Genomic DNA, 22,599 nt, shown 5'->3' with positions numbered 1-22,599 from the left:
AGTTTTGAAGAAAAATTTATTGAATAGTTTAGGTTTTTGAGAACTGTTATATATGTTTATTTTTTCAGTTATTTCCTCCTGATGACGCAAAACATAGTGAAACACGATCGGTGTTGAGGAAATGTTGGATTACTTTCACTACAAGGAGTTTTAGCTTTATGCTGAGATGTACTATTTTTAATGGTGGATTGGAGACTCACTTTTTTCACATTTTCTACTAAACCAGCGAGTTATATATACAAAAAAGACTTCATCACACTACCTCCAGTATTAATGAGCTGAATCTAAGAATATATCTTATGGAGGAGATACTTATTTATCTACAACATTCAGCTAAGTATTCATCTTTATTTCTTCATCATCACTATTTAGCCTGAATAATTTACAAACAATCAATCAGACAGGGCTGGTAGGTAGGTGAGTGCAATGATGGAATGTTATTACATCTTCATTCTATTAACCTGTTGGTTTTGAATAAGATTTCACACTGAGCACTCTATAAATTATTTTAGAATAATTTAAGATATATTTCAAATATTTTTTGATTCACAGTTAATGTTATAGACTCTTGATAAAGGCACAGATGCTGAAACACTGCCAGTGTCAAGTCTTTGAGCCATTGTGGCACATCTACTAATAAAGTGACTAATAAAGTGTTCAAATTTGCTTGCCTCTGCTTCAAAATCCTAACGGGCTCGTCCCCAATCTACCTATCAGATCACTTTGTCCGTTTGGGCCCCACCCGCACACGTAACGCCCACTCGTTTGCCTTCCCGTCCCTAAAGTGCTACATCTACAAGAGATTCCTCGACAGATCCCTGGCGTTCCAGGCATGCAAATGGAACAAATGTCTATCCACTCTCATCTCTAATTCTCCCTCCTACCAAACTTTCAGGAAGTCAATCAAAACTTATCTCTTTGACAAATATCTCTGACTCCCGCCCTCCTTGTAACTCTACTTTTAACTATGCCTTGTACCTCCCACCTTCCTGCACCTCCCACCTACCTGCCTTCTCCCTACCTGCACCTCACACCTACCTGCACCCGACTTCCTAAGCCACGCCGATTGACTTGTTTATAAGCTCTCTATCTCCTTCTTGCCTGCTCCCGACTCGCTAAGTTATATTGAATGATTGACTTATTTGTAAATTTCGCTGTAGATGTACAGTCTCTTGTCATGTAAACCGCTCTGAACTATTCTGGTACTGCGGTATACAAAAATAAAGTTATTATTATTATTATTTTTGAACAATACACGCTTGGCTGTCTACCTGACATCTTATCCTCACGACTCCTTTGCTGTGTGAAAACTGTAGGTTAACCATCATGGATGTTCCCAGCATTTTTGGCATGCAGTTAACAAGAGAGAAAATTTCCTTATAGCACTGCAAATAACCCGAGGTAGTTACAGTAGCTGCACTTTTTGAAGCGGAGTAACTGCTCCATGTTGTTTGCCAATATTAAGAGAGAACATGCAATAAGTACTTCTGTGTTAATTGTGCCTATTCCATTCCTTCTTCCATATTTGCTGTTTAATGCAGGAATTTTCTGTGTATAGTAAATCCCAAACCCCAGTAAAAAATTAAATAAACAGTCCAATTATGTTCCAACTGTAATCAATCACGAAGGAAAAAGGCATCAGAAGCCACAGCAAGCAAACGCTGTCCCTTGGCTATGGAAGAGAGAGCCGTAAAGTGTACCAGCTCCTCTATACGCTTCTATCATTGGCATGAAAAAACCCCTCTGATGTTGTTATTAAATGACTCTTAGATATGTGTAATGCACTAGCACTTATTAACCATAAATAAAGTGAAATAGTGCTTATGTGAATAGTGTCCTGCTTTTTTCATTCAGTCTTCCATAGTCCACTCTGATCATACAAAGCTGTGCTATCATTGCAGCCGACAATGGCCATTGTTTCACGGTCCGACGACCGTTTCTTCAGGGCACTTTAGCAATGGCGATGAAAAGCTATCAGTCAAAATTTTCTGTGTGCCATAATGATGCTGCATTAGCTGTTAGCACAGGTCTGTGTTAACAGTTAAGAAATAGTAAATCTGGCCTTAAACAGCTACTTTATAAATAGGCCTCAAAAGGAACAAGTGAAAATCTAATGTGAAACTGTAGCAAGTCACAGTAAAAGTGTGTACTCTGAAGTAGATTCAATTATCCTTATGAATGAATGATTCACTGAGGAGCTTTGACTAGGGGGCAGATTCACTAACCTGCCCAATCGTGTCTGATCCATGTGCGATCCGTGGTAGGCCAACTGATCCACAATGGGACCTTATTCAAATGAGGGCGATCCAAGGAACGCCCCCCACCCCCACCCCACCGACCACACAGATTACTGGAGAGCGATCCTGATGCAAGCACAGACCATCTTCTTTGCCTGTAGATGGTCTGCGCATGCACTGCCCTCCATGCCCGGCAGAGCTGGAAACTTTTTTTTTTACTTCACAAGCCCGTGATTTTAACCCACTTTAAACCCGGAGAGTCAGGGCAGAGAGCAGGGCAGCCTAGAGCAGGAGAGTCAGGACAGAGAGTGGGGTGGCAGAGAGCAGGATAATCGGGGCAGGATAATCGTGGCAGAGAGCAGGGTGGCCAAGAGCAGGAGAATCGGGGCAGAGAGTGGGGTGGCAGAGAGTAGGAGAATCAGGACAGAGAGCAGGGGTTTTTGCATAAGCGACTGGTCCTCAGCAGTCGCTTGTTTTTTGATCGGGCAGCCCAGTCAGTGTTCCTGAAATTGTTTTGTGAATTGCGTCCTTCCTACTTTGCATGCATGGATTGGATCGGGCGTGGATCAGATCGGGAATAAGGTTAGTGAATCGGGTTGGGGTCGTAAACTGGTTGGGACACAATCGGTGTCCTTAGTGAATCTAGCCCCTAATATATAGTAATGCGATCATGTTACTGCCATTTTATTTCAAAAGTAAACTCTCTCACAGAGAAGCTTATTTAATAGGCTTAAAACCAAACATCAGGCCATGGTAAGACTTATTTTATTGCTATGTACTTGAAATTTATTTGAAACTGGTGGATAGTTAATGGACATATTCTGTAGAAGACTGCAGAGAAAATATACAAAAATTACTCATTAGTCCATTTTGATACCATTTCAACATTATGCCAATTAGTGGGTTAATCTAACTTCTCAACCAAAGCTTCATCAATCCTTGAAGAGATCACTGGAAAGCTGCTTTGTGGGCCCTGATGTACTGAGGCTTTTCTCCCCATAAACAGAGAATGGGAAAACAACATTAGTAAATCAAATCCCAATTGGTAGCTTTCCACTCTCTCATTCCATGACTGGAATTTTGCAAAGTGAATGCGTTTTGACACATAAAAGCAGAAATGTTATGTGCAGGTACTTTCTCTGTTCCTAGTGAACTCACAAGCTATGTTTTTTGTACCTGAGACAATAGAGGGTTAAGTGACTTGCCCAGGGTCACAAGGAGCTGCAATGGGAATTGAACCCAGTTCCCCCAGAAATGGTGTCAAGAATTCTTAACTTTATGACCTACAGTTCTGGCACATGGTCTGAAGTTTATATTAAGATTCCCTTGTTCTTGGGGGGGGGGGGTATTTTTTTATTTTTGAGTAGTTGGGGGTTTTTTGTTTGTGAGAATAAGTCTGAACCTAAACAGATGTCTGAATTTCATGTGTCTAGAGAAGAGGAGAGGATTCATGTACCCATCCCATAATCCACTGAGATTGGCTGATATATGTTAGCAGAAGGAATGTATACTGTTATTTTCTATCAATATTTCCTTATTATATATGTGATCGTGGATCTTTAATTTGTGGTCAAAAATTAAAACTTTATTTTCCTTATTATAATATTTCTTGAATAGTATTTCTTGAATTCAGATACAGTTTTGTTTCCACTATCTCTACTGGGAGGCTGTTCCACAAATTTACCACCCTTTCTGTGGAGAAGTGTTTCCTCCGAATACTCCAGAATCTGTTCCATTTCACTTTATCCTATGCCCCTGCATTGCAAAACTTCTTTTTAACTGAAAGAGGCTAGTCTCCTGTGCATCTATGCCATGGAAATATGTATTTAAACCTCACTATCATATTACATTCCTAAAATGCTGATAAGAAGTAGAATTTAATATCAAATAGCTGAGATCTTTTTCCAAAATGTACATAGAGAGATCTTTAAGTTTATCCCTAAAGTCTGGCAAAGACCACTGACCATTTTAACAGGTGAACAGAGTTATGTTTCTACCCTGCTTATAGATGCACTGGAATAATGATAATTGTACAAATATTTCCAAACAAATATTGTTTATTAAAATTTAACAGAATAATCTTGTTTTAAAAGGCATTTGTACAATGGAGATGCATTTCAGTCAGAAAGTGTAAATGCAGCTATTCTGAATAAATGTTCTCAAAATTCTATCCTGCTATGTTTACTTACATATAAAACTAATATATGAGGACACTCCTCTACCTGCATTTCATTGTTCAAGAATATTTGATACCATATAAGGCGCTTGCATGCATATTGGGGAGTGTCTGCCCCCTCACACAGGAATTCCTAAAAGTTACATTTTAATACTAGCTTACATCATTTATAAAAATACATAAGAAATAAAGAAAAAGTATTTCAATATACTTACAAAGGAAAATTATCCATACACACAGCTTTAAATCATTTCTGCCTCTCTCATGCTACTGAGTCACTTAACAGCATGCACTGAAGATCCTTTGTCTCGGTGAAAGAGAAAGGGAGTAGCCAACCCACTCCCACAAAATCTACTTTTTCCTATATAAATCCTCCAGTACATTTTTGAGGTAATTAGATTCTAATCTAAGACCTTTAAAATGAAAGTTCCTACATTTGTGAGTACTATTGTATTTTAATAATATACAAAAATTTAATTCATCATATATGCATTTTGTATATCCAATTAGTATTTCTAACTTTACTCTGCAAAATCTCTGTAAGAAGAAAAAGTCCATCTCTACAGCAACCTTATCTGCCACAAGTCTCTGGAGTAATACCCTGAGACCAGATTGGGCACACATTGAAACAATAGAACTTCATAAAGCTAAACTACAGCCCCTGGTTTATCTTCTCTGGCCTTCAACAGAGCTTATCAATTAATTTTAGTGCCCTGAGAGAATGCCTACTCTTCTCCTGTTTCCAGTGACCACAGCACAAAACACATATTTTTTTCAGATCAATATGTTATCTCATATTTGTTTATCTAGTTTGTGTTCTGGTTTATCCAATTGTGATTTTATATAGCCACTCATAAAACCTTCTCCTCAGCTCTTGGATTAAATCCTTATCTTATCAATCAATCCCTAACTAATAAATCCTAAACCATGGTAATTTCTTGCTTGCCCATTCCACCACATACCTGTCCATTTTTAATAGGCTGCCCCTCCCCCCCCCAGGCTCATTTGAGCCGAAGGGCCAAATCACAGGGGGAAGGGGATAGTGTTTTCTGTGATTACAATATAAGCAATTTACATATTATACACAGGTACATACTGTATATACTCAAATGTAAACCAAGATTTTTGGACCAAAAAATGGGGGTCTTGGTTTATATTTGGGTCAGCGCTAACCTGCCCCCTCCTGAACCTGTTTGCAGGCCTCCATCGGGCCTGCCATGAGACCTGATGGTCCAGCGGTGGCCAGGACAGGAGGGATTCCTCTCGCCTCCTGTACCAGATGTTTTTAATTATTTTTATCTCCCTACCACCTCCCCCACGTACCTTAGGTATCCCTGGTGGTCCTGCGATGAATCACAGCAGGAACAACCTTCTTTTATGCCGCTAGCTGATTGGCTGCCATGAGAACTCGCAGCAGCCAATTAGCTAGCAGTTCTGCACGGGCAGGTGGAAAGGAAGGTCAATCAGATCTCCAGGTTCTCAAAGGAAGGTTGCCCAGTTCTCCAGGTTCTCAGGCCACTGTACTAACCACTAGACTACTCCTTCTTTTCCACTGTCATGATGTTAGTATTTGTAATTGTTAAATTCATTAAGTTAACAAAAAATAAAGTGAAAGTAAAAAAACAAACAAACAGAAATGTTGACTGACTACCAAAACAAGCATTTTTCAGTGTCCCTTAAAGGGGACAATTTAATAAGATGCTTGAACATGTAGAACAGTGTTTAATGTGCTTAAATAGGTGCTCGTAAAATTGCCCAATGGAAAGCAGGAACAAAGAAATCTTACACAACATGAGGACTGTATATAAAATTTGAAAGCAAATCTATAACAGTGCACCTATTCTATATGGGAAAGTAAGTTCTTATGTTCTTTTATAGAATACTAGTGTGACATGTAAAATACACACTTTAGATCACAAGGGCTTTGTAAGGTAGGCCTGGGGAGGACCTATGGGTAGTCAGGTGACCCAAGTGGGGGGGGGGGGGGGTGTGGAATTTCAGTTTTAGCTAATGTGGTGTGAATGTGTTGCAGTAGTTAAAGCTACAGCCTCAGCACCCTGAGGTTGTGGGTTCAAACCTACACTGCTCCTTGTGACCCTGGGCAAGTCACTTAATCCCCCCTCCCCCCCCCCCCCCATTGCTCCAGGTATATTAGATAGATTGTGAGCCCACCAGGACAGACAGGAAAAAATGCTTGAGTACCTGAATAAATTCATGTAAACCATTCTGCACTCGCCTGGGAGAATAGTACAGAAAATTGATTAAATAAGTAAAACTGCACTGGCCTGTGTGACCAAAATTGAACCCAGATTTCAGGCCATGTTTGGTGCCAGATCTGAAATTGAAACTGAAATTCAGTCAGCCTCTAGCAAGGGGTAATGCTTCTGTATAAAGGCATTCACATTTACAAAGTAATCATCTGCTATACATGCATTTGTATCTTTTGCATGCCATTACTATGTACCCCATGGTGATTTAGATACCACTGCATTAGGGCAAGACAATTTGAATTACTGCCCTTTAAGTTGTTTAGAAAAGGCAAATAACACAGGTTATTGCCCTAATGCAGCTTGATAACTTCCCCCTAATTCTCTAATCACGTTTTCAACGCAAATTGGGCTAAAATACAGGGGATTCACAAATATATTCTCAGCATTATATGTGTTTCTCATTTGCTGAGTGTTCAAAATAGGGAGAATATCCTCTAAGCTTAAAACCTTTTTTTAGAAAATTAGAGGGCAGCAATACTGTGCTTTCACACCACCTTCCAACATCCTTCTTTAATAAAATTACCTGAGCAGGCCCGGTGGCTGGAGAATCATTTAAGTGCTTCATCTTTTGCTGCCAGGCCCAAATATCGTGATAAGATCTATGAAATTGTAATGTAATGTAATGTAATTTATTTCTTATATACCGCTACATCCGTTAGGTTCTAAGCGGTTTACAGAAAATATACATTAAGATTAGAAATAAGAAAGGTACTTGAAAAATTCCCTTACTGTCCCGAAGGCTCACAATCTAACTAAAGTACCTGGAGGGTAATAGAGAAGTGAAAAGTAGAGTTAGAGGAAAAATAAAAATAAATTAAACATTTTAACAAGACAGCATTGATCTAAATACTTTGGAAGGTAGAAGAGAGGAGAGAAAGGAATAGAAGCAGAAGGGGGAGCCGTTGAACAGTAGAATTCTGGAGAAATTTAAATGATAGAAATAGAACAAAACAAAGACAAAAGGCAAAACAATAGATAAGATTAAAGATAAATCATAAGCTGGAAAGAAAAATAAAATAAAAATTGTGCATCTCTTATGAGATTAGGGCCTGGCGGTGAGAGATGATGCATTTGACTGCTTCTCCAGCTGCCAGGCAGGAATGAGTAATTTAATTAAGGAAAGATGCCGGGAGATCGTATAGAATCGCTGTTAAAGGTATGTACAGTTGCCACACTCTGCCTCCATTGCCACAAACCATTCCCGTAATATAGGGGTTGTTGGGCCTCCTTCCCTCACATTGTGGGTGGCTGCTTGGGTGGAAATTTCCCTCCTTATATCCGATGTCCTGAATAAGGTCAGTGGCAATCAGGTTCAATTGGATCGTCTAGCTTGAAGACTTGAACATACGTTAGTCCTGCCCAGGGTCAAATTTTTGATTGCTTGTTTGCTTGCTTTTTTTAACACATAAATGCAGGTAATTCGTAGAGCTAACAAAGAAGAGAAACTACTCTGCCTGGTGCGTGAACGAGCCGGCCACACCTGTGAAAATGCAGTAGTTGTGATTCTCATCCTGGTGTGGGAAGGGATCCCCTTGTCCCTAGCGGACAAGCTGTACTCTGAACTCACAGAAACACTGAGGAAGTACGGAGCTCACACAAATCGTCGTTGCGCACATAATGAAGAGTAAGTACTGCTGATCTGTTCCTTGTACGAGGGGCCGCTGAAAAGTTCTCAGCCCAACCAAGAAGAGAATGATGTGGAGCCATGAAACTTACAAGTTATTCCACACTTTTCTTGACACTTTTCGTTTCAATGAGGCAAATGTATCTAGTAAATGGGCACAAGTATAGGAAAACCAAGCCATTGTGACATCACTGATGAGGCTGGCTCTTAGGTATTGGTGGAATGAGGCATTATGACATCATAATATGAGGGGCCACTGAAAAGTTCTCAGCACAACCAAGAAGAGAATGATGTGGAGCCATGAAACTTACAAGTTATTCCACACTTTTCTTGACACTTTTCGTTTCAATGAGGCAAATGTATCTAGTAAATGGGCACAAGTATAGGAAAACCAAGCCATTGTGACATCACTGATGAGGCTGGCTCTTAGGTATTGGTGGAATGAGGCATTATGACATCATAATATGAGGGGCCACTGAAAAGTTCTCAGCACAACCAAGAAGAGAATGATGTGGAGCCATGAAACTTACAAGTTATTCCACACTTTTCTTGACACTTTTCGTTTCAATGAGGCAAATGTATCTAGTAAATGGGCACAAGTATAGGAAAACCAAGCCATTGTGACATCACTGATGAGGCTGGCTCTTAGGTATTGGTGGAATGAGGCATTATGACATCATAATATGAGGGGCCACTGAAAAGTTCTCAGCACAACCAAGAAGAGAATGATGTGGAGCCATGAAACTTACAAGTTATTCCACACTTTTCTTGACACTTTTCGTTTCAATGAGGCAAATGTATCTAGTAAATGGGCACAAGTATAGGGAAACCAAGCCATTGTGACATCACTGATGAGGCTGGCTCTTAGGTATTGGTGGAATGAGGCATTATGACATCAAAATATGAGGGGCCGCTGAAAAGTTCTCAGCCCAACCAAGAAGAGAATGATGTGGAGCCATGAAACTTACAAGTTATTCCACACTTTTCTTGACACTTGTAGCTGTGAAATTTGGGCACACATGTTATAGAATAGGGCATAGGGCATATTCTCACATAACTCCTAATTACCTCCAGTTAAGTACTTGTTAATGCCAATAATTCCTTGTGATCACCAAATTAGCTCATTAGTTTATGCGCGGATCTGCAGCCTGCACCTATACAGAATCCAGCAGATTGTGCAAATAGCGTGCCCTCATTAAGAAAAATGTGCACTGAGTGCACCTTCTGTCCTGAGAGGGTGCGTATGTGCAAAGACTTGCACATGCATGCTTCTTTGTACATGCATACCCTTCAAGAAAGAGTGCGCAAGTATCTCCTTCCCTTACTTGTCATTGGCTCTTTTTCTTCTCCCTATGTTTTTGTGCCATGACCTTTTCTTTTTCTCTCTCTCCCTGAGACTATGACTATAACAATCAGAAAGCTCACAGTGGAACAGGAGATGAGGAGCCGCCTTGGGGACAGGAAGAAGCAGTCTAACCGAAGCAGACTAGAGTAGAAGATTAAGCTCTTGTTAGCAACTGTCATGAGTGGCTGGGCCCCAGCAGCATCAGTCACTTCTTCGCTCCCTAGAACCCAAGCATTCAGTGTTGGCACCCTTCTTGCCCTACCCTAGCTGTACCATTGATGCCTTGTCAACAAAATGTTTAGGTTTAGGTTTATTGAAAGCTTCTATACCGCTACTAATGACTGGGGAGTCAATTCAGAGTGGTTTATATGAGCTTCTGTAATGGTGTTACAATACATGAGCTTCTGTAAAGGTGTTACAATACAGAGTTAGCATTTTTGAGATGGTTTTCAATACAGACACATTTATGCCATAATCAGTCATCCTACGTATGTGTACACATTTATAATGTACTATATATGTGATATTATAGTCTTGCATAGCTCTGATACAGCTTATCATGCGAATAACCCTAATCTTGCATCATATGTTAATACATCCACATAACGTGTTTTATTTTACTTCATAGGCGGACTTGTGCATGTCAAGGGCTGGACCCTGAAACCAGTGGTGCTTCTTTTTCTTTTGGGTGCTCTTGGAGTATGTACTACAATGGATGTAAGTTTGGCAGAAGCAAAGTCCCTCGGAAGTTTAAATTACTTGGTGATGATCCAAAAGAGGTTGGTGTTTCTTTACAAAGAAGCTGAGATTTTCTTCCTTTTTTTTCTCATGCATATCTTCCATTAGAGTTCAGAAGAGTAAGCGTACACATTCTTGGAGTTCTGCTTGCTTTTCATATGATATTCAGACAAAAGTTGCAGAAGGTTGTGTGGATCACATGAAAGCATGTATGAGGGGGGTGCTGAAAAGTTTGCAGCCCAACAAAGAAGAGAATGACATGGATATGGTTCAATCAATGATCTGAACCAATGTAAAAAAAAAAGAATTATGTTTCTGCAAATTGGCACTTAATGAAATAAGATAACACTCTTTTCAGTTAAAGTGGCAAAATATGCTCAGAATTGAGCCAGTTAGTTGGTTGGGTTGAGAAATTTTCAGCATCCCCTTTGTCTCTCATAGCCATAATGTCGAGGGATCAAATCTCAGAACAGGGGGAAATTTCCTTTATGATCTTTGTGTATCTTGTAGCCCTGCACATTTTTGTTTTGCATTAATTTTTGTCTAGTTCCAAATTTAGACCTGGGGCAAATAGTAACATAGTAACATAGTAGATGACGGCAGATAAAGACCCGAATGGTCCATCCAGTCTGCCCAACCTGATTCAATTTAAATTTTTTTATTTTTTCTTCTTAGCTTTACCCAGTACTGTGCTTGGGTTCCAACTGCCGAAATCTCTGTTAAGACTTACTCTAGCCCATCTACACCCTCCCAGCCATTGAAGCCCTCCCCAGCCCATCCTCCACCAAACGGCCATATACAGACACAGACCGTGCAAGTCTGCCCAGTACTGGCCGTAGTTCAAAATTTAATATTATTTTCTGATTCTAGATCCTTTGTGTTCATCCCACGCTTCTTTGAACTCAGTCACAGTTTTACTCTCCACCACCTCTCTCGGGAGCGCATTCCAGGCATCCAATACCCTTTCCGTAAAATAGAATTTCCTAACATTTCCTTTGAATCTGCCACCCCTCAACCTCAAATTATGTCCTCTGGTTTTACCATTTTCCTTTCTCTGAAAAAGATTTTGTTCTACGTTAATACCCTTCAAGTATTTGAACGTCTGAATCATATCTCCCCTGTCTCTCCTTTCCTCTAGGGTATACATATTCAGGGCTTCTAGTCTCTCCTCATACGTTTTTCTGGCGCAAGTCTCCTATCATTTTCGTCGCCCTCCTCTGGACCGCTTCAAGTCTTCTTCTGACCTTCGCCAGTTAAGGTCTCCAAAATTGAACACAATACTCCAAGTGGGGCCTTATCAATGACCTGTACAGGGGCATCAGCACCTTCTTCCTTCTACTGACTACGCCACTCTTTATACAGCCCAGCATCCTTCTGGCAGCAGCCACTGCCTTGTCACACTGTTTTTTCACCTTTAGATCTTTGGACACTATCACCCCAAGGTCCCTCTCCTCGTCCGTGCATATCAGCTTCTCTCCTCCCAGCATATACGGTTCCTTCCTAATATTAATCCCCAAATGCATTACTCTGCATTTCTTTGCATTGAATTTTAGTTGCCAGGCATTAGACCATTCCTCTAACTTTTGCAGATCCTTTTTCATATTTTCCACTCCCTCTTCGGTGTCTACTCTGTTACAAATCTTGGTATCATCTGCAAAAAGGCACACTTTTCCTTCTAACCCTTCAGCAATGTCACTCACAAACATATTGAACAGGATTGGCCCCAGCACTGATCCCTGAGGGACTCCACTACTCACCTTTCCTTCCTTCAACCGACTTCCATTAACCACCACCTTCTGGCATCTGTCCGACAGCCAGTTTCTGACCCAGTTCACCTCTTTGGGTCCTAACTTCAGCCCTTCAAGTTTGTTCAACAGCCTCCTATGAGGAACTGTATCAAAGGCTTTGCTGAAATCCAAGTAAATTACATCTAACATATGTCCTCGAACCAGCTCTCTGGTCACCCAATCAAAAAATTCAATCAGGTTTGTTTGGCACGATTTACCCTTTGTAAAGCCATGTTGCCTCGGATCCTGTAACCCATTAGATTCAAGGAAGTACACTGTCCTTTCTTTCAGCAAAACTTACATTATTTTTCCAACAACTGAAGTGAGGCTCACCGGCCTGTAGTTTCCTGCTTCATCCCTGTGACCACTTTTATGAATAGGGACCACATCCGCTCTCCTCCAATCCCCAGGAATCACTCCCGTCTCCAGAGATTTGTTGAACAAGTCTTTAATAGGACTCGCCAGAACCTCTCTGAGCTCCCTTAGTATCCTGGGATGGATCCCGTCTGGTCCCATCACTTTGTCCACCTTCAGTTTTTCAAGTTGCTCATAAACACCCTCCTCCGTGAACGGTGCAGAATCTACTCCATTTTCTCGTGTAACTTTGCTAGACAATCTCGGTCCTTCTCCAGGATTTTCTTCTGTGAACATAGAACAAAAGTATTTGTTTAGCACATTCGCTTTCTCCTCATCACTTTCCACATATTGGTTCCCAGCATCTTTTAGCCTAGCAATTCCATTTTTCATCTTCCTCCTTTCACTAATATATCTGAAAAAATTTTTGTCTCCCTTTTTTACATTTTTAGCCATTTGTTCTTCCGCCTGTGCTTTCACCAGACGTATCTCTCTCTTGGCATCTTTCAGTTTCACTCTGTAGTCCTTTCTGCTCTCCTCTTCTTGTTTTTTTTTATATTTCACGAACGCCAACTCTTTCGCCTTTATTTTCTCAGCCACTAGGTTGGAGAACCATATTGGCTTCCTTTTTCTCTTGTTGTTATTGATTTTCTTCACATAAAGGTCCGTAGCCATTTTTATTGCTCCTTTCAGCTTAGACCACTGTCTTTCCACTTCTCTTATGTCCTCCCATCCTAACAGCTCTTTCTTCAGGTACTCTCCCATAGCATTAAAGTCCGTACGTTTGAAATCTAGGACTTTAAGTATCGTGCGGCCGCTCTCCACTTTAGCCGTTATATCGAACCAAACCGTTTGATGATCGCTACTTCCCAGGTGAGCACCCACCCAAACATTAGAGATACTCTCTCCATTTGTGAGGACCAGATCCAATATCGCTTTTTCCCTTGTGGGTTCCACAAATCATACACTACTTAAAAAATGGCATGTTGGAATATTTCTTCAACTTTCTAAAGGAGCAGAATAGCTGAATTTTTCTGAGGATTGGTGTGAACCTTGTTATTTCAGCAGAAAATTCATTGAACATATAAAATATTTGAAAGTCAGCATCTTTTAACCTTGGATTTCTCTTCACTGCCAGTGAGTTTTGTTGGAAGAAAAATATTTGACAGACATTAGAAAAGGAGAATTCAAAAGCTGAAAGCAGTTCAGATAATAAATCTCAAGAATACAGTAACAGACATAGTTAGAAACAGTTTCTTCTCTTCAAATGCCGGCTAACAATTCACAGAAATGCAATAACAAACAACTTGAGTTTTTAATTGTTTCTTAAATTAAAACCGGTTTACACATAGGCGCAATTGGCTCATCAGAGCATTCCACATCTTAACCAGCAATACAAACATCATCGCTCTAGCATCTGCATAATTTCCCTGAACTATTGGATTTAGCTTTTGATTTTCAGATCGTAAGGATCTATTCAGCTTATTGAGCACCACCTCTTACCGAAAATACCTTGGTGTTTGATGGTAAACAGTCTGATGGACCACCGAAACAACTTTATGTTGCACCCAAAAGAGAACTGGTAACTAGTGTAATTGCTTCAAAACTGCTGTAATATGTGCCATCCTATCGACTCCCAATTCTATCCTAGCTGCAGCATTTTGTACCAGTTGTAATGCTGTCCCTCTTGTCTTAGATATTCCGAGATAGAGGTTGTTACAGTAGTCTAACCTAGACAGAACCATCCCTTGCACAACAGTTCAAAAATCTGAGGGCAAATTCATCAATTTCAAGCGATGGAGCATGTGAAGTTGTCTAAAACATGCCTTCACTGTCTTAACTATTTGCAACTTCATTGTCAGGCCTGAATCCATAACAACCCCCAAAGCAGTCATCTCTTTCCTCACAGGTAGTGTTACCCCTAACGCAGTCAAGGAATCAGGCCACAACTCTTCCTCACTCCTTCCAACAAACATTACCTCTGTTTTTCCTATGTTTAGGCCTAAACCATGATTTCTCATTCACTGTTCTATTTTTAACTTGCAATTATTTATGGACTGTTGCAGATCTATCCCCCACTTATGTACTGGGAAGAAAACTAGCACATCGTCAGCATATTGTCGACATGAAACCAGTAATTCTTCAAATACTTCTCCCAATGACGCTACATAGATATTAAACAAAAGCGCTGATAGAGCAGATCCTTGAGGTACATCCCTCCCCTCCTTTGACTAGATTCTGTAAAGTTCGCCTAACTTTAGGCATGCTTTAGCCGTTCATGTGGCGCAAGTGACAATCAGCATTATTTAGGCACTATTTAGGCATCATATAGGCGTCTCTAATGCACTAAGCGTATCTTAGGCGTCTATTAGGCACGCGTTCCCAAAACCCCCATGTAGACGCCAGATAGATATCTCTACGATGTTATATATAAAAAGGTGGTTTTTACTGATTTGTTATCATTATTTCAGGACTGTAAGCATTAACATAATTAACCCAAAGTATACCATCATTAAAAGGATAATAAAAACACAGTATACCATGTTTAAAAGGATATTTATAATATATTAGTTTCAGAGGGAGTTGATCCGGGAACATCAGCATGGAAAGGGGGAAGCTTCACTCCTGTGCTACATAGAAACTTGTGCAGCAATGGTATCATTAGCTCCTATAAGAAGTGTAAAGCATAGGACTTTGCGCTCCATATAGGCTTCAAATAGACGTGGTTTAAGCTCCAGAAAGGCTTTAGCACGATACATGCTATTTAGATCATTCAATCAGCTTTCTCTGGGCATCCCACAGAAGTTATTTGAGAGAGGTTTTTAGAAGCGATTCCTTGCTCTAAATAACACTCTCTTTGTCATGAAACATTGCTACAATCAGCTCATTCTTCAAAGCAAACAAAAAGCCCATAACTTCAATTGGCCAAGCTTAAAAACAGAATAAAACACAGAACAGACCTGAATGTGGCTTCTAGTTCATTGCAAATGGAGGTATGCAGCTGCACAATGATGACCTCATTGTGACATCATCAAAGTGCACCTGCACAAGTAAAAGACAGGCTGGGAGTTGAACTCACAACCTATGGAAGATCAGTACAGCGCTTTTACTCACTGAGCTACAGTACCTTTGACTCCAGTTTCTCTGACTCCCATTTCATATCATAGCTTAGTGATCTACTAAGGTACAATCTGCTTAGCTACCATCTCACAGTTGGCTGAGACAAAAGACTGGTAGCTCAATGGCTTAAAGCACTGCTTTCATTGTCCCAAAAGCCAGAATCTCAAGTAGGGTTCAATAAATGTGACATGGATTCAAATGCTGCTGTTTTTATCAAATGCAAACTGAACTTTTGGAATAGATTGTTTCTAGTAATGCTAATGTTGTGCTGTTTGAGATGAAAATTAGATGTGGTTGGTCTGTAGTTTGTCGTTTTTATTAAAATGAGTATTTTGTCAGCTGAAGGACATGAGGGAGTCGAACCCAGACCAGGCTCACATTCTAACTGCTGTGCTACAGAATCAGCCATAAAATCATAGCAATTCTAATTGGATTATACTGTGCTGTTTAGGCGTCATTTGGGCACCCAAAGAATTCTGAATTGGCTGCAGTTCAGCATATCTCAAGCTGTCAGGGTAGGAAACTGACTGAAAGAAGCCATCAAGTTAAGGCATCTGGTTCATCCTCTCCACCTATCATCTAATCTCATGTTCTCAAATATTATGCTAGTTGCAGTCTGTGAGGTAGGAGACATGCCAGCTACCCTGTTTGCCACCCCCATCCCCCTTTTGCAACTTGGGCCTCATGAACACTAGATAAGACAAAGGTCAATGCGACCAAGGAGCTGAAGTGGTGCTTATTAAGGAAATACTAATACCCGGCTGCTACTCAATATAAATAAGCACAAGGTGAAAAATGGTATAAGATTTTTATTACACAGTTCGATGAGATGGATGACAGGTATGCAGAGTAAGGCACTTGTAGGTCCAAGTTGTTACTGTGGTAGAATTGGTAAGGTCCCAGAATCTGCTCCTGGTAGGAGAAGGCAGGCTGAAGAAAAAGGAAGATAGATTGAAACAAATTAAGAGTTGATTGGTGAATTTTAAGCTGTTTTTCTACAAAGGTGTGCTAAATCCACACATGCACTAACTACTAATGTGTGCATAGGATAAAATGCACACGTTATCCTGTGCACAAGTTAGTAGTTAGCGCATGCACGTGATTTAGCACATCTTTGTAAAACTCACCAATTGACTGTTTTCTAAGAAAATCTTCTATAACTACACCCTTCTGAAGGAAAAAAGTGTGAAACATATTAGTATTGTGAAAATGTAGATAATTCATCACAAGGGCAAACAAAGGTTTCAGTACATCATTCTCACCTATTCTGTCTGTTTTAGTATTTGAGCTTTGTCCAGGTGTAAGCTCTTGTACTGAACACAGTTTGAACAGACCGACTCTGGCCTCTGGGAAACAAAAGGGGAGTCGTTAGCCACTCTGAGAACCTGAAATCAGAAGAAAGGGTGGGGGGGTAGTGAAGACATATGTGGCAAAAATAAAAAGCAGCAGTCTCAGAATAACAGCTAGAATGAACAGAAGCAAAAAAAAAAACCCCCCCAAAAAAACCACTGTTCCTTTTTTATAATAAGTGAAGGAAACTTCTGTCGCTTCTTGTGTTGTGTTTCCGTATCTTCTGACTGCCCACCCTATGATCTCTGTTGCTCAGTTTTCAGAAATGATTTGTTCTGTGCTGGCTCATGAAAAAAAAAAAAAATCCATTTTACAGGCTCTCTTTCTTGTGCGGAGCAAGGCTGATGCTTTTCTCACTGACCATCTGGCTGTCTGCCAGAAAGATTTGCAAGTTGTAAATTCTCTCTGTGCTCCTCTGGTCACGCTAGTCACCGATCTCAAGGAATGTGATTATGGTTTACTCTTTCTGACTTAAAGCAACATTCCTCTGATTTGCAGTCTGAATTAAACAGAGCACAAGTACTTTTGACTGTCAGACCAGCTCCTGTTAGAACTTACTTACACTATCGGGGTCCGTGCATGAATGCTGAACCTTCTATGGGAATTAATGGGATTCTGACTAAATCCTACTATACAATACCCCTGTCTGTAGCCCATCCAGATACTTTATTCTAGCACTCTTTTCTTATTATTCCCCAATGCCCTGTCAGTCTGGGCTTCCGCTGACACTGATTTAGGCTCTATTTCATGCACCCCCTATACAAAGGGGATTGCAAAGAGGTAAAAAAATCTGCCTATGAGACCCCTTAAACTATTTATCTCCTCACTGTAAAACCCTCGGGGGAGAGGGGATGTTAGGAGAAAATAATTTGAGACGGTGCCTTACACAGAGATAGATAGAGCTGAACGAGTCAGGGGGAAAGAAAACATTTCCTCATGACTAGAGTTGAAACTTATTAAACTTTCTCACATTCAGAATAGGAAGGTGGAGCAGTAAGCTGATATAGATAAGACTCAGGAAGAAAGAGAGCTTTAGTATTTGAGCTAATGCGAACAGAATTTCCTAAAGCAAGGAAGCAAATGATGCTTTGGAATTCAATAATTTTTACCGGTGCTTAGGAACCATTTTGCATATTTGAAAGGAGATTGTCAATTTTATTTTTGTTTGTTTGTTTGTGTTGTGCCTAGCAAAAAGGAACTGGGAATTATTAGCAAACGCTGCTTTGATGCAGTGGCACAATGCCAATTTGCCAGTCCTTATTTTAACAATTTATATTTAGAGGACCTTTTCTTATGTTTCTTTATTCTAACTGTGGTATGCACACCGTATTTGTAGGGGATTTTCTGTTTTCCCTCCACCACTATGGCCAGCATTTTTTGGCTATCCCTCTTTTTCTTTTACAAGAGAGGGGGGGCGTACCGCTTTTAATCATGAGATGTAACATCTCAACCCTGCCAGTTATGACAGGATTGCAGAAGACAATACAATACAATGCAATCATTTTTTTGAGTAATTATGGAAAATCAATGTTAAATGAGTTTGAATAAGAAAAAACAAACCCAACAAACAAAACCCAACACTGTGTGATAATTTAGCTAGGTAGACCTGTGATTGTAGGAGCCAAGAACTAGTTTTCTAATCTACATGAACAATTTATGTATTAATAGTTTTAGGATATCTTTTGGCTTTAGGAGACATTAGAATTCTTTTAAAAAGCTGTGGGTGTGTGACTTTTGCTAGCACCAATTTAAGATGGCAGAAATATTGTGCACCGTAATGTATGTTTTTATTTAGATTAGATTTTGATGTGACAGGAAAAATGAACACTATCGCTTGAATATAAAAAAAAATAATCTAAGAATAAGATTATTGCCAAAAGTTACAGCACTGTGCACATTTTGAAGTTTGAAGAGAAATAGGAGCCAAACACAGTCATGCTTGGACTGGATTAACTCTCCTAATCTTATGGTTTAGCAACATTTAGATAAATTCAAAGGAGCTTTTTAAAAAAAAAAAAAGGGAGATGTAGCTTGTTGGCAACTGATTTACCACCGGTATCTGGCAAGGGGCGTTTCCCCTATCACTTTTCTTTTTTCTTAACAGTGGGTATGTGTTTCCTTATGATGATGTGAAGGCAGGTAGTTGGAATACATACATTGCTATCATGGATCAGTTTTGGCACAAATAATCTTTTGCTGAACTGAAAAAAAAAAAACAAGAAGAAAAAAAAGTTGTGCTTCAAGTAACCTTGAAATGACCTTGCACTTTAAGATTTCAAATGTTTCTTTTTCCTCTTAGCATTGCCACTGCAATACTTCATACTACCTCTGTACCTAACCCTAGACACTGTATCTTGCTTTACCTAGTAAGATCTTCATATTTCTGTAGATTAAAGCATAAACTAGACAGTTGTGTCCCTGATTGCATGATCTCTTATGACTGTGTGACTTGACTGAAGACATGCCCTATGAATAAAGTAGGCAGAACAATGGAGCCCATTGACTAAATTGTTTGTTTTCTCTTTCAAAAGTTCAAGCATACATTTAGACTTCAGACCCTTTGATTATGCCTTTTCTGATTATTGATTATTGTGCCATGTGTTCTCAGGAAATTTACTTTGCTCATGTGTGCACACAAATATGCCTGGTTCTATGATGCTGTTTTTCTTCTTCCTTTTGTATAATTGTGTTTATTTGCAGATTTAAGTTCAGCCCTGACTCCATGATGGATGAAAGCAAGTTTAAGGCCTACTGGAGCTATATGTTTGTTTGTGCCATGTAATCTCTGTGTTGTCTGTCTGTTTGGTTTGTGGGGTACCCTGGAAAACATACCATTTTTTTTGGAGTTTTTTATCCCCATTTTTTTGCATTTTTGTTTTTTTCCTATCTAAATTGCACAATATATTTTTTAGTTTTTGTTTTCATGGCCTGAGCGCTGCTTAGTTAGGGGTTATATTATTAACAGTGTTGATTCCATGGTGCCCACTGGATATGCTCAATTCTCACTTTCTGACATTTTTTTTTCTTTTTTGTGTGCCCTACACTGAGTATATCCTTATGGTCTTTCTTGAATGCCTTACTAGTTGTGCGCAACCCACACCAACTTATCACCCTGTCCTCTTATGAACATTGTGCATCTGCCTATTGTCTCTCATTTCCGTACTTATACCAAGTCAATGTCCTCCTATGACTCACCTCCCTGGACTTTAGCTGCTGGATACCTGAACTCCTTTCAAGTTGGTGTGTCTTTGCAGACACCTTTCTCTCTGAGTATGGACCTTACCAGTTTAAAGAGACTGATACCCTGATAGAGGGGTACAGATAGGACCTGTTGGGCTGCCGTGTGAGCGGACTGCTGGGCACAATGGACCTCAGGTCTGACCCAGCGGAGGCATTGCTTATGTTCTTATGAGTAGAAGCTGATGTAGCTCTATGGGTTAAAGTCCTGTGCTGATCATACAGAGGTTGTGAGTTAAAACCCAGAGCATCTTTTAATTGTGGCATACTACCTTGAAGGTGCAGCTTAATGATCTCACTTGTAATGAGGGAAAATGCATGTTAAGGTCTGTATCAAGAAAGAGCTGATTGCAGCACTGTTTGTTGAGAAAAAAGGGGTTCTTTTTAAGCAGGAAAGCCAAAGGTGGTGTAATGAGTAAATCATATTACTGTTTGGGCAGAAAAGTACTGTTTTCCATGCAATATGTTTATATTGATGTGCTCTATTGATATGGTGGCTTATTAAATCTATTAGGAGGGAGAAAGAAGAAAAAAAAAACATATTCAAACTCACTATAGGAAATATGATTGCAAAAGCTGAAAGCACACCTAATCTTGTGTCTATAGGAAGTCTCTAACTAAGAAAGCTGAAACTCCATTGAAATGAAGCAAAAACTACACTTAGGCCAGCTTTTCCTTCGCCTACATTTTTCATACTGTTTAGAAGCCCTCTGCAGCCTAACTAGCGTCTATTTGGTGCCTATCCTTAACCATGCCCATATTACGCCCACATCTACAAACTTAGACACGACTATTCTCTAAATCTGCGCCTATCTCGCGTCTGTGTTCTAAGGACGCCTAAAGGACACCTAACTCCATTTAAGTCCCAATTAACGCTTGTTAAGGCCTTTAAATCGCTCATTATCCACTTAAATCGGACGCCTAAAGCATGCCTAAAGTTAGGTGCAGTTTACAGAATCGGGGCCTAAATGTATAATTGAACAACAAAAAGGCTGTCCTAGCTTCACCGTGCCTTTCTGATACTAAAACATCATTGCGTATAAATAAATTCAGCTATCCTATTCAATCTACCATTAAGGTTTTGGGAATAATACTGGACCAGGGCTTGACTATGAAGAACCAGGTAGACTCTTTGGTCAGAAAGGGTTTCTTTACTCTTTGGAAGCTTTGGTCCGTTAGGGCATATTTTGATGTTTTATCATTTAAGAGTTTTGGTACATTCTGCAATATTGCCTATTTGGCAATTTCCCAGAATATGCAACGATTGCAAATAGTACATAATGCGGCGGTCAAGCTGATTTTTAGGTTGAAGAAATATGATCACGTAACACCCCCCTATCGAGTACTGCATTGGCTGCCAATGGAGGCGCGGGTGAAGTTTGGTTGCTTCTGTTTTAGGGCTTTGTTTGGTTTAGCTCCCAAATATATAATTGAGCTTTTCTCTTTTGTAACCAACAGACATAAGAGAAACTCACATCTGAATTTTGTTTTTCCACCTGTTAGAGGATGTAAACTTAAAAAACATCATCAAAATCTTTTTTCATATCAAGCAGCATTATGGGGTAAGGATTTAGAACAATTGCTTTTGCTTACTGACACTTATGAGGAATTTAGGAGACATCTAAAAACATATCTGTTTTTTAAGTATTTAGGCAACTAATTCATAAAAATTTAATTATGCACTATTTTGATCATTTTAGTGTCTCTAATTATAGGCTTTTAACTTTTTTAGTTCTATTCAACTTCTTTTATTGTTTTGGGGTTTTTTTTACTATTGTAAACCGCATATAACTTTACGGCCTTACGGTATATAAACTGATTATTATTATTATTAGTGTAGTTATCCATGTACCAGTGATATTCAGACTAGTACCTAGATATTCTGTGCCAGTATAAAGAGCTCACAGCAGTCAACATTTACAAAAACTGACTTCTATATGTTTAGTATAGTCCAAAACAACGATAATTCACATTGTTATCTCGTTAACATTATCCATATAACTCAATAGCAAATATAGCAGACCTAAGACAAATGGATAAAGATATTCTAATCTAATCTAGTCTAATCTAGTCTTCAATTTATATACCGGGTCAAAGAGAGCATAGAGAAGAAAAAAAAAGCTGGATTATCGTCAGTTCTTTTTTTTTTTTTTTTAAATATTGTTTTTATTGAAAATGGCACGACGGCCCAGACAGGCAAATACAATCAATAAAATAACAATAACATGGCAGGAAGAACCAAGAATGGAACAGTGAAGCCAAGCAGGTAGTTAAGCCATTTGTGTAAACAGCAGAGTTCTCAGGGCTTTACGAAATTGTTGTAGCTGGCCTATCAGTCTAATGGAGTCAGGAAGTCCATTC

General features: G+C 39.6%; 1 protein-coding gene across 2 annotated transcripts in view; it reads left to right on the top strand.

Annotated features, from left to right (window-relative positions):
• TET2 (tet methylcytosine dioxygenase 2) overlaps positions 1-22,599 on the top strand; it is a 202,318-nt gene that overhangs the window by 143,441 nt on the left and 36,278 nt on the right. For both annotated transcript variants that reach the window (XM_033956759.1, XM_033956768.1), the window contains exons 5-6: positions 8,099-8,307; positions 10,281-10,431. In XM_033956759.1, coding sequence (XP_033812650.1) covers positions 8,099-8,307; positions 10,281-10,431 — 360 coding nt within the window. The remainder of the gene's footprint in view (positions 1-8,098; positions 8,308-10,280; positions 10,432-22,599) is intronic.

The sequence above is a fragment of the Geotrypetes seraphini genome, chromosome 1 (genome assembly GCF_902459505.1).
Source record: "Geotrypetes seraphini chromosome 1, aGeoSer1.1, whole genome shotgun sequence".
Lineage (NCBI taxonomy): Eukaryota > Metazoa > Chordata > Amphibia > Gymnophiona > Dermophiidae > Geotrypetes > Geotrypetes seraphini.
Note: the sequence above shows the minus strand (reverse complement) of the source record. Positions and strands in the feature narration are given on the sequence as shown.